Consider the following 17,631-nt stretch of genomic DNA (forward strand, 5'->3'; position numbering starts at 1 on the left):
AAGGGTTCGCTGTATTGTGCGGTTTCTTTTTAGTGGTTAATTTCCTCCCTGTTGGTTGTAGAGACGTGCAGAACACTAGTTTTTTAGTGCTGAGGGGAGTGGGGAAGTACACACTCAGGGGCCATATCTTGGTACCACTGCCGTAGGCAGACTGGTTTTTCAGTTGGTGACACCAGGAAGGTGACGTTCGTCACTGTGTACAAATCATCAGCGGTTCTTGAAAGAACAGTGTTGCCCACATTTAAGGAGATACCCTTTTTCTTAGTGTCATGAAACCAAAAGCCAGATCTGTGCCCTCCCGTAAAGACTTAAAACAGCGCCCTAGTCTGTTTTTCATGATCGTTTATTTCTCCAGCACTAAACATCTAAGCATGGAGGGAAGGAAATTTAAAAAAAAAAAATGTGTCATCAAGTAAGTGATGTTAATTTGCAAAGAGTTTATATTGCCGTTTGTGTCTTGTCTGATGCTTAGCCAGGCAAAACATCCGTAGCATGTCTGCCTGCCATGCCAGCACGTGGGCCGAAGTTGTCTTCTCCTGAGAATCAGTTGCCAGACTGGTTTTTGAGGCTGTGCTGTTCTCTCCATAATTACTTCTACATGAACAGGCCTTCTGGTTTCTCATCAAAATAGCACTTTCTCGTTATTGCTTTTAAAACAAAAAAAAAAAGTCATAATTTATGATCTATAAAATATGTGAAAGAGGTTGGAGCTTGGGTGAAAGATAAGCGGGGAACCTAATCTTAGTTGATCTCCTAAAAGCTGTTGTGCTCCTGGGACTTGAAGGAAATGGCCTTTTTTATTGGGTGTTGGATTTTGTATGTGGGTGTTTTAAAAACTACCAACCAAACCAAGTGGTTTCTAGAGAAATGACAATAACTGGGCACTTCCTCAGTAGAAAAGAGTACCTTCTTTGCACCCAGCATCGTTTTGAAGAGAGTGATGGCCCTTCAAACAGCTCTGCAAGTCAATACTTTAAAAATAATATCCACTGTAAGGCTATTTTAGCAATGTTATAACTCTTAAACAATAGTGAGAATTATTAGCAAAGACCAGTGAAAGGGGAAAACATACTTTTGGTTATGTTTGACATAACCGTGTCTTAACTTTTACATCGTACATTGTTATCCTGAAATCATAATGGTGGTTACCTAGGTGCAAGCCCTTTCGCTTGGCATTTAGAGAATCCTCACTATGTCTACAAAAGTATTTCATGTCAAAGAAAAAAAACAGCTGCTTATAATTAATGTTTCTGTAGTTGGCCAGTGACCTGCTTTTCGCTCCTGAAATCGCTTGGTTGGTTCAGCCACTTCTGAGCTGGAGAGATTGTTTATTTACCGTTCCCATAGTGATTCTTAATGAAAACCAGCTACATATTTGTTTTCCTATCAAATCTTTGTTGAGGGTCCACTGACCCATGGAGACTTGGAAAAGCTTGGAAAACAAGTAGGGACTGAGGTCAGGGATTGGACAACACGAAAAGAATCAATAATTTTGCGAGGGCAAGGCCTTCCACTGCCCGCCTCTCTCTAACCTGTCGCCTGTTGTTCCTCTTCACCCACTCAGCCATCTCAGTTTTGGGCTTTGTCAGCCCCTTTGAACGGGACCTAACACTTTCCTACTTTTGCACTGTCATGTGCTTCTCTGAGTGTGAGTCATCCTGTGTCCATATTGTCTCCTTTTCCAGAGTGCCCAGTTCTTCCTGTCCTTCGAGTCCCAGCTCACATGCTGCTTCCTAAACCAGGGGTGGCAGGTATGCTGCCTCGTGGCCGCTCTCCCCTTCTGTGCCCTTGGCAGCTTGTCACCATTCATGTTGGAGTCTTTCTCCCTGAGCCTGACTCACTCACACCTTTATAATAACCCGTCTCTAGGCAGTTGTAGCAATCCTAGGAATTCCTGTGACCTTCGCCATGCCCAATCTTTCTAGTCTCTTCCAAGGCGGCTTAGTCACAGTATGTTAAGAGAATAGGTGTTTATAAGCTCATTCATTCATTCATTCTTTCATCCATCCATCCATCCATCAATCCACCCATCCATCCATCCATTCACCCAGTCATCAGTAAGTAGAGGAACAGGAACCGGAGCTCCCCATTTGTTCCCTAGCTCACGTTCAGCCTCCCACTTCCTCAAGGTCCCCCTTGGTTTTGGGGACCAAGGGAAGCGGGGCAAGCTTGGGATGGGAGGACAGCCACTGGCTGTCCTGGGCAGACCTAGATGTCCTGGGTAGAGGAGGCAGAGATGACAGAAGCAAAGGTGAGCTGGCCCACCCAGGTGGCACAGATCGCCAAGGCAGATGCCTAGCAGCCAAGGACGCTGGAGGGTGAAGGGCACCCCCCGACCCCCTTCTCTCCCCCACCCTGAGTCTCCCATCCCTGGGTCCCATCCTCTTTTGAAGTGACTAATCTTGACCCTCCATTTCCACCCTGAAAGGACAGATAAAGATTTTCCTACCCCAATTTTCTTCCCTTTTTCTCCTCTCCTCCAAGCAATAGACAGTCCTCTATTTCTAACTTTCTTCTCTTTCCTGTTGAAATGCCATCCACTAACTTGTGCTTCACTTTTAGCTAAGTATTGTATGGTCGGGAATTAGCTCATTGACTCTGTCAGTTAAAAATATTTTATAATTTGGTCATTTGGAAGTAATATTCAGCATTCATTGATGCTAAGTCAATGCATTATTTCAAAATACATGAAAAATTCATTCACTGTCTAACTTTGTTTCATTTAATCCTGCTCACCTTCTCTCTGTTCTAATGGGGCTCATTTCGGAAGGGTTTCATTCATAAGCCAATCTTAGTAATTTTCAAGCATGATTCAGAATGGAACTATTAAATACTGCTTCCCTTCCCTTATCATCATAGACCCCGTTTCTTCCCAATGCCTAAAACAGAGTTTGCATTTCCATAAAAAGAAAAATCACATGAGACGCATATGGGTTAAATATAAAATCAGTTTTTTAAGAAATTCCAAAAACACCCAATGTAGTCTGGGTAGTGTGAGTATATTTGTGTGTATTTTTAGTTCTCTTCCTTGGAAGAATATCTGCATGACAATTAGGTGGTGTCATTTGCTATATATAGTTCTTGTGATTTAATATTCAGACGTTATGCCTTTTAAACAACATAATAAGCTTTTGAGGAGTGTGCCTTACCTTGCTTGAATGCATAAAATTCTGTTGGGGATTGCGTTCTTTGAACAAAGCTGCTTCTCTCTGCCCGAGAAATAGAAATTCCATGGAGCCGCCGAGTACAGGAGGGACTTAGCAAAGTCTCTGATCATGATGGGCCACTTCATTTGGTCATTGTTTCTGTTGACTTAAATGCAATTTCTAACTCTCTCCAGTTACCTGAAAATGTTTCTAACTAGCAAATGTTTCTAACTAGTCACATTAAATATTCATGTGAAGCCAATGAACCCATTTTAAATGTTAGAAGCTCTTCACATTTTCTAATTTACTAAATATTCTCATGTCGTTCCGGCTCTCATCATACGTTTGGGTAGCCCTCAGACAGTTCTCTCAGTCGCCTTGTGTTCAGAGATGAGTAAGGCTGTTTTGACATCCTGGTTATCTGACTCTGCCACTGTAGCTGGGACCACTGCAGCACGCCCCTTAAATCAATACCAGTGGGGATTGATTTCATTTGTTTACTGTGTGTCGGAGAATCTTCACTGCACCATAGAATATGGGCAGACACAGACTTGGAAGCGTTGGCTACTCTAGCTGAGCAAGGGGTAGTGCCCCGGTCAGGCCCGGAAGGTTCCACGGGAAAGGACACAAGGGTAATGGCTACCTTTAGTCTATGAGTCCCCTCATCTGCCACTCGTCTCAGGAAGTGACTGTTTTCACTAGCACAGATTCTTTTTGTGAGGAAAGCTCGTTCTTTTACATGCTTCCAACCCTATCATTTTTTGCAAGTGAAATAAAGTTAAAATAAATGCCAGGGGCAGCCTTGCAGGAGAAAGCTGTCAGAAAGGCAGCTGAGGAAAGTAAGGAAGATGGGAGTGAGGGGTGCTTGCTTTGCTTGTATTCCTAGAGGCGCATGGACTAAATGCCTCAGGCCTTTTTAAAGCACCTTGGATAAGCCTCGTCCATACCATCCTTCCTTTTTCATATCCCCCCCCTTACCAGCTACTAACAGGGGAGGGGTCCCACCTAACAGCAGAACTTTCTTGGCACTCAATGGCAAGAGTTACCCCTTTGGGGGCATGCATCAACTGCAGAAACCACGGCAACCACACTGAACCAGAGGCCCTGCAGCACCCATCGGTCATGCGGCTCTCTGACGCAGTGACCTACTGATGGGCCCTCTCAGGTCAGCTTGCATGACCCTGTGCAACCTTTCTTTTCTGAAAGGTAGACAGCAAATGTTAAGGAATTATTGCTTTTAAGCAAGGACAATTCAGGACAGCGGGATATTACAGGATAAGGATATTGTTCGTTCTAAACCTTGATCTATTCTTGGGCTACAGTCGGCTGCAATGCACAGTTGACTTGCATGATAAGACATGAGACCATGGGATTTAGTGCAGAATTATACAGATGAGTGTTCAAACCAGAGACAGTCAGAATGATGGAGTACGCTAGCAAGAAAACAAAAATTGGTTAGACGTCTATAGGAAAGTGCCCTTTCGGTCTTCAGGACACGTTAAGATGCTCCAACAAGATGAGACTAGAAAGAGAGCATCGCTGGTCAGTATGTTTCCCAAATCTCCGCTTCCTTGGGGGTTCCGCAAGCACTAACACTACATCCTGGAGCAGTGATGCTATCATCGCACCTGTGATTAGGACTTGGCTCTCTCCCAAGCATTTTCAGGTCCATTGTCTCATTTGACCCTCATGCCGTCCTGCCGGGTGTTCGTGCATTCATTGATTCAGTCATTTAACATTTATCGTATGCCAGCTGCACCCTGCCAGGCTACAAGTCTTGAAAATTGATGCTTATTTCATAAATGAGCAGACAGAGGTCTGGAGAGTTGTTAGGTGGTTTGTCCCGAATTCCATGGCTAGTGGGGGCTGTGCTGGGACAAGACCAGAGAGCTTTCAGACCACTGCACTCTCCTTCCTGTACTCTGTCCCCCCCCCCCCATTTCTCACCTTCCTGTCTCTGCTCTTCAGACACTGAAACGCCAGGATGACATCGATGTCATTAGATTACTTGCAGGTGAGTTGCGTTATGACAAGCCATGCAAAAAGAAGGCTATTCGTTTTCATCCTTGAAGCAGTATCAGTCAGGAGAGTAGGAAAAAGCAGCAAACCTGGAATAATCAATCACATGCAAAGTACCTACGAGCTGGTGTTTACAGTGCAGCCAGCCTCGCATGGAAAAAGCACTTGGTGAATTCTGGTTTGAGGTGTTGTTTCTCTTACTATTATGACTGTACTGGGTGTCCGCTCAGTCCAGTGTCTCCGTCTAACCCATAGATTGGCCCACACTCTCGTTTCCTTCTGCAAAGTAAGCTGACTGAAGCCCATAGCGCACTGATTACTCACAACTTATGGGTCAGTGGGTCACTGTAGAATACCCAGGCCCTTCTGCTCCTACCCGGCCATGCTTCCTAAAGAGTCAATCCTGAGAGTATGAACAGATCCTGTTGTGATTCAAAACGCTAACTGTTACATTAACTGGTAAAAAAAAATGAGGTGGATGAGCATGAGAATGGTTTTCATGAAAACTGTTCCATACGTCAGGACATTTCAAAAAATGAGTTGCTGAAAACGTTTGCCATGGAGGTTGAGGAGCGTGAGACGACAGTGAAGGACAGAAGGGCTAAAGCTCTAGCAGCATCCTGCACATAGACTGCTTGGCAAGTGACTTAGTTCTCATTCCACTTTAAAGAAACCCAAACTAGAGATTGTTGGCAAAGCATTAAAGGTATAATCGATACAGCTGACCTGTCCTCAAAGGAACAGGCCTCAGTTCTGTGTCAGAAAGTTGGTGTTGAAAGTTTTACAGCAAGGATAGGTGGCTGGGACATCAGGGAAACATATCATAGGATCTGTATTTTAAGAGCACTGGTCGATAGCTTCTGCAACTCAGTGTTTTACCAGATATTTAGTTCCTTATCAATAGAGAAAATCAGATGGGCAAACAATTCTGCAATATGGAAACGTGTCCAAATTACAATATGTTGCCTCCAAAAAGAGCGATGCTAAATTGGAGCACCAGTGGGGGGAAGGGGGACCCAGAGAAATACCCCTCGGAGCTGCCTGCATAGTCCCCCTGGGGACTGGCTACATTGTTTCCAGAGCCCGGTGGAAAGTGAAAATATGAGGCCCCTTGTGCAAAAATGAGTAAGAATTTCAAGATGATGAGAGAAGAGTGTTAAACCAAGTGTGGGGGGCCCTTCTCAGCACAGGTTCCCGTGTGACCGCACAGGTCACACACCCGTGAAGATGGCTCTGCTGTCACTTACTGTTACCGGCAAATCAGAACTTTTTAAAGAAATTTAGTTTGTACCAGTTTACTAAAGTAATTGTACCAGTTACTCTCATAAAAGTCAGCGTGGATGAAATGGACTTAGTTAGACTTGATCAAAGGTTGTTTTTGTACCTTCGATAAAGAAACACGTCAAGAATAATTGTTTGAGAATCTTGCTCTTTCTGGGGAACTTTCCTTTCTATCCTAATGGTCAGGAATTTAAAGACCTTGTTTTTGTCCTCCCCCCACAGTGCCCCCACCCCAAAAGTAATATTCTTGATCAAATCTATGACTCAAAGGATTCTAAAATGTTTAACTATTTCTCTTAGGCAAAAGAGTTTGAGTTCCATTTGGGCTAAAAAAGAAAAGAATATAGATCCTATAGGAGTGATCAAAGATACTGTTTGCCATGAGGCAATGGCATGGAATGAAATTCTTAAGGTGAAAAATTTAACACAGTCTCGATGTGCAAGATGATGAAAAAACATGGTGTTTTTTTTTTTTTACCTGAATTCAGACAAACTGAAGATTCGGACACAGAAGAAAGTAAACAACAGTAGATTCATGATGATGATTTGTTAAAAAATAAAATTAAATAATGGAGAAATCACATATACCATGACATAAACAGATAAATCTCCATATGAACTGGATGATGAAGCGGTGAGATTAAATTCAAAACTGTACATCAATCACACAGTGGCTATGGATGTCCTCTGTGTCGTTCCACATTGTATTGAAGAACCAGCAGTCAATGATGTAATAATGAAAAAGTAGAGGAACTGTACTGAGAACATTGTACTTCTAAGAAACTTAAAATGACTGATTTTATTAAACAGGCTATATTTTATTTATTTTTATTTTTTAACATTTTTTATTAGTTTCAGGTGTTCAAAACAACACAGTGATTAGACATTTATACCCCTCACAAAGTGATAACCCCCCTCAAGTCTACAAGTCTACTATTCCTCTGACATCGTACGTAGCTATTACAGTACCATTGACTATCTTCCCTATGCTGTACTTTACATCCCGTGACTATATATATTTTTTTTCTTTTTTTTTAATTATAGTTGACATTCCATATTATTTTATATTAGTTTCAGGTGTACAGTATGGTGGTTAGTGATCCCCCCAATTAAACATGCTATATTTTAAATTAGAATAGAATGTTTGTGGTACATACATACTGTTTTTGGTTTCTCACTTTGACTTTTTCTGTTAATTATTTAGTGATCTCTCAACCAAGAGGACTTGTGTTATGTCGCTTACTCATTTTCCTGTTGCTACAGTAGAAGCCCTGTATCCGCCTTTGATCACTAGTTGCTGAGTTGTCTGAAAACGTCATTTAGAAGTTCATATCTTCAACATCTGTTTTAACTTAAAACACACAGCTTACGTTCACACACTGATGATTTTTTTATTAATAGTATAGAGCCATATATATTGGCTGATTATAGTTTCCTGAGCCTTTTTTTACATAAACTATGCCATCTTAATTCTGTTTCTATTTCTTTAGTGTGGAAAGAGAAGTTACAGACATTAGCAAAAGAAATCTGAGTGCAAAATCCTTCTGGACCTTTAATGTTTTTTTTGGTTTTCTTTTCTCTTTTCAGCAGTTGTCTTGCCCACACCATCACACCAATTCAGCCGTTTGTTGATACATTCTTTTGTGTTTAGCGACTCACTTTTAATTAGATTTCCTAATGAGTTAAACTGGCACAAACAGACTTGAGAACTAACTTGGTAACTGGTGGGAGCAGAAAGGCAGAGATACTAGCGAGCAGACCCCTAGCTTACAGTTCACTGTATGTTCTAGCACCTGTTGCTATATTTTAGAGGGAATGGAGAACGTGGGTCAATCTGGCTAGTTAGTGAATGGAAATACTAGCTGGCCTCCCCTATGTTGCTTGGCGGGGGGGGGGGGAGGGGGCTTAGCAAATAAATGCCCCCCACTACTCATCTTGGAATAAAACCCCATACGACTGCCTAAGGGAGAAATAGCATGAGTCACAAATTTTCCCATGTGACTTTTGATTTGTTGCTCACAATTGAAATCCCTGTTTTCATGGACCGCTGTGCCTCAATCCAGGATTCTCTGCAGGTACCTTGTGGGTGGAGAGAAGGATCCCCAAAGGAATTTCCTGTATGCTGTTGGTATTTTAGTCAGACCATCCACAACATGCCTTCCAATTTTGGAGAAAATCTCTTCATGTGGAATAGTGACAGAAACAATTTTATTTGTCTAAATTATGATTAAGCTTTGTCACAATAGAGAAGGAAAATGTCAAGGGAATTCACAGCGAGGAACCATTTAGATGTTCACCTCCCCTGGTTAGACTAAAAGGTTCTGTTTGTGATGCTTGAGTGCTGAGGACATTTCTGTATCTGCTTGGTTTGTGGCACTTATTTTCAATTTTCACCTGGGATATTTCGACAGCATCAGTCTTTAAAATAGAAGAATGATAAGAGGTAGCTGCTTTCCTAACATTTGTTGAACCTCCTGTTTGTTTTTCAAAAGACCCATTAATTAAAGACTGGCTAAAATCTAGTCACCCACAGAGTAGTGATAATAGAACCCCTAGGGACAAAACACCCCTCAGGGTTCAGAAGGAAAGAGTGATTTATAGGACTGATTTGTTTTTTCATTTTAGTCTTCTGACTCTTTTTTTAAGGAGTTTAAAAAAATGTTAAGGAAATTGATTAACATTCACTAAATACTGATGGGGGAGGGGAGGGCAAGACCCTCCAGGGCTGAGCTCTTAGGGACCCCCAAGGAAGGTGGGAGGCTACAGGCCCCGGGTGATGGAGGCCTCAGTTGTGAGTCTGGTCACACAGGAGGTTGGGCTGAGGGGGGTTCCAGGGTCTTCCTCTCAAGCAACAATCTTCCCTCCAGCCTACGTTTCCGGTCCTGATACGTTTGACCGTAGCTGGGTCATTGGCTGTTTGCTGCATATGGATCACACGCGACCCCCTCACCCCCTGACACGCTTTTGTAGCATCTGAATCTTGTCTACAGTCTGCAATCCAGGTGTGCTCCTGCCAGTATTCCCCGAGTCCAGTGTAGCAAACACAAAATTCGAGCATGGCCCATCGTCTTCCTTGTCTTTTCTTTTGTCTGCTCCCTTCTATCTTGCTCTCGTTTTCTCTTCTTTCCCTCTCCCTCCTGGTAAGAGGACGAATGAAGGAACAACTGGGCGTGCGCGATGCATGTTAGGGGGCTTGTCCAAGCACCATCGCCCCTGGATTCATGGGGAAACTTTCCTCTCACAAGACCCAGTTCTTACCACGAATCGATGACTCACCCTCTGCGTGTTCTCTCTTCCTCTCCCCTGTAGGAAATGTGACTGGAAACAGTAACTCCACGTTTATTTCCAGCGGGCAGGTGATGAATTTCAAGGGCGACATCATCGTGGTCTACGTCAGTCAGAACTCCCAGGAGGGCCCGGCGGGGCCGGGCAGCGGCGCGGGGGAGCCGGTGGGCCGCCCGGTGCAGGAGGAGAGCCCGCCGTGCTGCGAGTCGTTCGCGGGCCTCGGGCCGCGCTTCCCGGACACGTGCGGCATCCCCGAACCGGACAAGGCCTCGCGGCCGGTGCAGGAGCAGGGGGAGGCCGAGGCCCGTGCGCCCGGGGCGCAGCGCTGAGAGCGCAGGGACCCTCTGCGGCTCTCGACGCGCCTCGGGGCCGCGCTGCCACCGGACAGGCCGCGAACTCCGGGCCATCAGCCCGCCCTCTGCTCCCGCAAGGCCCTACCTGGCGGCGCTGGCCGCGCGCACCTGCACCTGGGCGGGGGGCGGGGCCGGGGCCGGGGGCGGGGCCGGGGCCGAGGGCCGGGCGGCGGCCCTGATCTGCACCTTTACACCTTCCTCTCCATTGGGTACATCTGCGTCCAATTACTGACATTCTCTTCCCATCCTGCTCTTCATAGAATCGGGGACTTTTAAAAAACGTACCGCTTACTGATATTCAGTCACATATCAACGAATAACTCAGGTACACGTTGCTGTCTTTGGTTCCACTTTTTACTCCCTTTGATGATTTTTCTCCCTTCCCTCTCACCTTCCATTATCATTTCTTCAGTAGTTTGTCTCTTTATGACATCTGTTTTTATGACGGTCCTGTTCTATTTGGATCTGTTATTGTTTCCCCCTGTATTTGTATGTCACTTTCTCTCATACTATTTTTATTGATACTCCCCTCCCGCCCCCGACCTTTTTGACTATTTAAGGATTTTTTTGAATTCTCCTTAGGGTGATGGTCTTCTTTACAAATTTTCTTTTGTACCCCTTCTCACAAATAGGTGCCTGTGTTTTGGTGATGGGTGGGGGGGGGGTTGTCTGTACTAAGCACTTTTGGGGAAAAAAGCTAGAAATGTGAAGCCTGGAGAGAGGCTCGGGGAACAAATGGGGGGACTTTTCGTTTTTGAGAATTTTCTGTGTTCCCATTTTTCGGAAAGAGGGAAAGCCCCGTTTCCTCTCGGAGTGTTTTTACGTTTTTGTCCATCGTTCGGCTGCACTCAGTGGCTGTGTAGGTCCTTCTTCCCACACCCTCCGCAGATGTTCAGCCCTGCGGTGAATTTATTTACCACTCCAGCGGAGGCAATCAGATCCTTTAGGAACCGAGTCTCTAAAAAAGGAAGGTTGCTACAGCTTGGCCTTCTTTTTCTTGATGTCTCTCTGGAAAAGATGAAAATGAATAGGGCACAGGAATAGCCTGCACACTGAGTGAAAAGAAGGTGACAGGAAAGTCCAAGAAAGAAAGAATAAAGTTGAAGTGTTAGCATGCATTTTCTCTCTCTAGATAAGAATGGCATAAATGTGTTTAGGCAAGAGGCCCTAGTTTGTTCCTAAAATAATTGTGCATCTGTAATTTAGCCTTGTAGAAGAAGAAAACATTCCGACTAGTTTCCAGTGCATTTAAATTAAACACCAAGTCCTCGGATTGTAAATTGAAGGAAATTTATCAAAAAAGTGCTTTTCTCTTAGCATCAGTCTTCTTGTGAGGAAACATATGCTATGAGTCAGATTGAAACGAATTACCTGGATTGTTCCATATTTGTCGTCAGTGAGCATTTGTTCTCCTCAAATACTAGAGAAAAGTTAAAACACCTAAAACTAATTTTGCAGATCTGGTGGCCGTGCTAGTAGGGTCAGTGTCTACACTTTGGTGGCCACAAATGCCCAGCTGAAGGGAATGACCACTGGTCACTGGTTTCTCCTCACGGGTTGCAGTTCTCTTGGAAATGCTGGAACAGTAGCAGTCAATTGTAATTTTTAATGGAGAAGCAGAGGGTGGCTTTATAACTTATGGGACTCCTTAGCTGACATAAAAAAATGGCAAGAAATAACTTGCATTGCCAGGAGGATCAGTTGGTGGGAATTTACTGCCTCTTCTGCCCTTTTAGTTAATATCCTTCCAAAGAGAGATGTTATAAAAATGGAAGAAGCCATGATACTTTTTAGTATGGAATATATTAAAGTATAGTTCATAAAGCATAAAATGCTGAGCTGAAAACCCAAGTTTCTACTGTGACTGTCATCACCTCACTGATACTACTTTACTTTTCTGTGCTTTTGTTTTTCTTCCTATAAAAAGGCACTAATAATAATTTTTGACACTCTCCTTACCTGGAGATAACAGAAGGATACTACAGTGAATGGTAAATAAAGCTCCTTAAATAAAGGGTGCTAAACAAATACATAAAAATCTACTTTCAGAAAAAGGTAGTATTCTTTCCCACACTGATACCTACTAATTCTATATGGACCCAAAGACGAAGGATGGGAACTGTATAACAATTGTAAGTCTGTGTCTGTATTATAGATATGTGTGTGACAAATTTAAACAGAATGAAATGAAGACAATAATGGGAAATTGTTTGGGGGAAGGGAATGTGATAAAGAGATTATTAAATGTATGTTTGACCATAAAAGATTTTTTTCATGGTTTACTTAAATAGGGCTCTTTGTAAAATAGTTACCTGATTTGTTTCTGATTTCTACAGTGTGCTGTGGTGTTAAATGTTGGTTATATTGTGTCTTATTGGTAGACCCCTTGACAGCAGAGTTGGGACAGAACACGTCTTGCTTGTTTTGATGATATATCTGCTGTAGATCTTATAAAAAAAATTCTTTAAAATATAGGTTGCTTATGCAGGGAAATGGAGTCTAATAGTTCCTACCTATCTTTGACTCCACCACCAGGGGAAGGAAGAATCAACCTCTCTACCTGTAAGCTTAAAGAGCAGTTTGAATGTGATGTACTTGAACCTTCATATGACGGGAGAGAGAAGCTCTTGCTGTGTAACAAACTACCCCAAACTTAGCGGCTTAAAACAACTACCATTTATTTGTCCTAAGTCTGTGGATTGGCTCAGCTTGGTTGGTTCTTCAGGCCTGGGTGAGGCCAGCTGGGCTTGCTCACCCATGTGCAGTCTGGACGCTAGCTGGCTGGGGGTTGGCTGGGCTAGACTGAACCCTCTCTGAATGGTCCCTCAGCCTCCCAGCAGTCTAGCCTGGCCTTGTTCTCATAGTGGTGGCAGGGTTTTTGAGGCTGAGGCTCAAACTGACACACTGTCACATTGTGTTGGCCAAAGCAAGTCATAAGGGCAGCCCAGATTCAAGAGGTGGAGAAACAGACCCCCACCTCTAGATGGGAAGAGTTGCAGAGTAACATTGGGTGACAGGTGGATACAAAGAGGGGAAGAATGGTGGTGCCTTTCCTTTCTACCTACCAGGGGGCATTGTTCAGAATAGAATGGTGCAGGCAAGAGCTGTGCGCCTGGGAGCAGGACAGGAGTGGTGCCCAGCCTCCAATGGTGCCTTCTCTGGCATGCAGAGTACGGTGGATTTCTGCAACCGGGGACACATCACATATTTAAGTATCGAAATTCCTTCCAAAGCCAGATATACATGATTTGGGAACTGGTTCTACTGTACTGCTGCATTCCACTGGCACAATCATTGAAAAGTGACTATATTCGTAAAATGGAGACAACTGATGAGATACTTTGGGTAGAGGACCCTGTTATGTAAATAGATAAAAGACCTGTTCACCATTAATGCTGATTGAGCAAACTCTAGGGTTAGGAACTGGGCAAGAGGATGAGCTTGTGCTGAGGTGCGGTCATTGGTGAAAGAGGCATAATTTTGAAATATTTGCTGTTTGACGTTCTCTGATGGCACCTGACTCCCCCGGGCCATCTGCTCTAGGGAGCTGTGGGGTGCTCTGGGCATGAGTGGTACAGCCCTCTTTTGGAGAGGGCATAAAGTGTTCAAAGCACTAACATTTGATTGGCGAGTCATCATTTGTATTGAGTGCTTTTGACACTTGGGCCCTAAGTATCTCTGGGAAAGGAGATGAAGATCGCAGGAGTGTCCTCAGGAGCCTGGGCACGTCCTAGAGGACTGGGGAAACCTGTGGACGTTGCTCTGCTCTAGGGCAGCAGACGAGGCCGCCGCGAAGGGCTTATCCATGGAATTCCTGAGTCCCCTGGGCTGTGCCGTGAACAAACTACATTGAAACCTCACCAAAGGCTTTGCCAAAAATAGGTTGGGACCTGACATTGGGCGGTGGTGGGGCCAACAGCAAGCACAAGCACGTCACGCGATGTCACTGAAGCCAAGCCCAGAGGTGCAGGGAGGCCGCAGATGCTGGAAAGGCTGGACCGCCCCTCTCGCGGCAGCCCCCACTAAGGACGTGCCTCCCGTGGCACACAGCGCTGTGTCCTCCAGGAGTTTCAAGGGGAGCACTGCATCCACTTCCAAGTGGGGAGGGACGCCTCAGTGACTGAGGACTGACCCGGTCCGCCATGCTCTCTCCTGACACTTGGGAGCCTGATTTTCTCTCTTTGTGTACACCTTGCTTCTCCCCAGTTCTCTTGAACCAGATTAAAACCCATGCTCAGCTAACATCTCTTTCTTCCGTTCCCCTTTAGTAAAACTGACATGCAAGGAACACTTCCCAAAAAAATCTTCACTGGAGAATAAAATTACCAATAGCATGAAAGTGAAAGTGATCAATTCCAGGTTCCTTCCAGTAACTTCGTCCTGTTCCCCTGTTCCCCTAAGTCCTGGAACAAGCAAAATGTTTGCAGTCAGACCTGGTGCCAAAACCTCAGCCCGGCCGCTTTCGCCTTACCTTGGGCAGCTTCACTTCTTAGCCTTATTTTCCACATGTGTAAGTTGAAGACAACAGTTTATAGGATGAAATGGGATGGGGTACAACTGAGCACCAGTAGGGTTCCCAGAAGACACCAGTAGAAGAGACTCAACTGTTACCCATCACTCTCTCTCCTTCTGTCTCTTACACCTGTCCATTCCTGGACACAGACGCGGTCTCAGACATCATGTTCCCTTCCTGTGTCAGACCGCTAACTATAAGCTAATTCTGCCACCCACCTCAGATACCTTCCCGCTCTTTGAAACTAGGTCCGAGGGGAACACCTTTTCCACGGTCAATTGACAAAACTGTAGTGGTTGACGCAAAGTTGTCACCTTCCGACATCACACACTGAGGGAAGTGGGCTTGTGCCATGTAAAGCCACAATATGCTGCCGCAACTGGACAGCACCATGGGATGGGCCCAGGTGGGCTTCCTCTCCTAGCCCCTGACATTTGGGGAGATTGAGGAAAACAGGTTATGTAGGTTGAAAGTCCATGGTTTGTTTCGTTTTTTCTCCCAGTGTCACTAATGTCTCTTCCAGACTGGGGAGGATAATAAATTGGTCACCAGCTTGAAAGAGTTGGCATTATAGGACCAAGCCCGCATGCGAGGGGACTGGAGCCCAGGAAAAGCCTTCATTGTGACCCAGGTTCTTGATTTCTTACGGGCAGGTGTAGCCCCAGAAACAAGTCTCCATAGACAGTAAAGTCACGAGACAAACTGCATTCTGATATGAGACTCTTACGAGCTGCCTTAATTTAGGCAGAGGCAGTAAACACATCTTACCCTAAAATGGAAAAGCAATTTCATATTTATTGGCTTTTATGGCCTTTTTATTTCAATGGCAAAGGAATCATGAAAAGAAAATGCCTACTTAAAACTCTAAAAGAGCATCTTCTAAATACTATATCTGTGGAAAAAGAAACATATTTTTTTTTCATAGTTTTATTGAGATTCTGGTTTACATCTAGTAAGATTCACCCTTTTTAGGTACATAGTTTTATTATAAGTTTTGACAAAAATATATTGTTCTGTCACCACCACCACCACAGTCAAGAGATAGACTACTTTCAGCACGCCAAAAGTTCCCCTGTTTTGTTCTATGGTCAGTCCCCTCCCTGCAATCCCCAACCCCTCCCTGCAGTCCTGGCAACCACTATCTACTCTCTGTCCCTGTAAGTTTCACCTTTTCCAGAATGTCCTATAAATGGAATCATTCAGTTGGTAGTCATATGAGTTTGGCTTCTCCCACCTTGATGCCCTTGAGATCCGTCCAAGTTGTTGGATACATCAGTAGTTCGTTCCTTTTTATGACTGTGTAGTATTCCCTTGTAAGGATGGACCACATCTATTCACCAACATTGGATTCTTTCTGGTTTGGGGCAATTACAAATAAAGCTGCTATAAAAACTCGTGTGGACATGTGTTTTCATTTCTCTTGGGAGTGAGACTGTGGGGTCATATGATAAACTTCATATAAACTCTATAAAAAACTGCAAAATTGTTTTCCAAAGTGGCTGTGCCATTTTGCATTGCCATCAGTAACGAACGAGAATTCCAGTTGTTCCACATCCTACTCAGCACTTGGTATTATCAGTTGTTTGTTTGTTTGAATTTTAGCCATTCTAATGGATACATAGTATCTCACTTTAATTTGCAGTGCATGACTGAGCATCTTTTCATATGCTTATTTGGCCATCTTTATCTCTTACTTGGTGAAGTGTGTGTTTAAATCTTTTGCCCATTTTTTTTTAATTGGTGGTTTATTTTCTTATTGCATTTCGAATGTTCTTTATACATTCTGGATACAAAAATGCATAGGTTGTTAGGGCCTTTCTATTTCAAGCATAAAGAAGCCATGGAAAGATACATATTTAAACTTCTAGAGCATTCTGTAAGTGTTTACTACTATTTTAAAAAATAAAGACATTGCTATTTTTCATTTTTAAAAATTAAGTTTCAGGAGCTGTGCACCAGTAACATGTATTCAGAGTCAATGTCTCCACACTAACACCTCTCTTCATGGTGGGACCAGAACCGCCGCTGGCTCTGGGGGCTGCCATGTCCTACAAGTCTTTATCGATGTAGCCGTCAGCTGCTGGGGGACATGCTCACCCATGGGAACCGTTGTTTTGTGAAATAAACCTGCTGATAGAACTGTCTTCTACTAGTTGAGGAAACATGGAATGTTTCTGTATTGATATTTTCTGATTTCATTATTTTCTGCATTAATCATCATATTACAAGAATGAGGTGCTGGGTGAGGGAGGGAATGAACGCAAACTCCAGATGCCATCATCTCTGTGTTTGGAGATGGAGTGAGCAGGTGCCTTGGGACAGACACTGTCATCCTGGAAAAGGTCGTTGGGGACATACCGTAAGACCAGGTGATCCCCGAGCATAACAGGATCTGTGGCGCTCTGACAAGTGCTCCACAGTTGTCCCTTGTCTGCAGAGCTCATGCTGGGGGAGGAGGAAGGCAAGACTGCATTCAGCCCAGCAGCCTTCTGAGAAGTTCAAACCCAGGGAGCTTCTGGAAGGAGTAGGATCAGACTAAGTGAGGCCCCTGGCAGAAAGGACACCAAAGGTCCCAAAAGGGGCACTTGGACTGGTGGCCTGACATGAAGGGCTAGTATAAAGAGTTGGGAATGGACAGGTGGACATTCCTGCAAGCCCAGCCACCTCTGACAATGGCTGCGGGTGAGTGCAATAAGTCTGATTTTAACCCTGGGGTCTCCCCTCCCCTCAGCAGTGGACAAATATCTGTATGTGGGACAGTGCTTGACAGTGACCAGAGGCTGTGACAGGGTATGACTGAGCTCACTAGCCTTAACTCATACTCTCTCGGGTATTTGGAAGGAGAATGTGTCCCCTTTGGACTGGGTAAGACATTGGGTTTCTTGAATGCCTGGAGCAGGGAGGCTTCACTTGTGAGCAATTTGACATCTGGGGGCTGCAGCAACTAATAGGAAAAGTAAAAGAGGTGCGGCTGTATTTATACTTGCAGCTGGTAAAACACACCGTGCCAGAGATAGACAGATGATGGGAAAAG

At 44.3% G+C, this 17,631-nt stretch overlaps 1 protein-coding gene across 2 annotated transcripts in view; it reads left to right on the forward strand.

The window, feature by feature from the left end:
* TNFRSF11A (TNF receptor superfamily member 11a) overlaps positions 1-12,335 on the forward strand; it is a 52,568-nt gene extending 40,233 nt beyond the window's left edge. For both annotated transcript variants that reach the window (XM_033135603.1, XM_033135604.1), the window contains exon 10: positions 9,756-12,335. In XM_033135603.1, coding sequence (XP_032991494.1) covers positions 9,756-10,060 — 305 coding nt within the window. In that variant the 3' untranslated portion in view covers positions 10,061-12,335. The remainder of the gene's footprint in view (positions 1-9,755) is intronic.
* The last annotated feature ends 5,296 nt before the right edge of the window (positions 12,336-17,631 follow it).

The sequence above is a fragment of the Rhinolophus ferrumequinum genome, chromosome 19 (genome assembly GCF_004115265.2).
Source record: "Rhinolophus ferrumequinum isolate MPI-CBG mRhiFer1 chromosome 19, mRhiFer1_v1.p, whole genome shotgun sequence".
NCBI lineage: Eukaryota > Metazoa > Chordata > Mammalia > Chiroptera > Rhinolophidae > Rhinolophus > Rhinolophus ferrumequinum.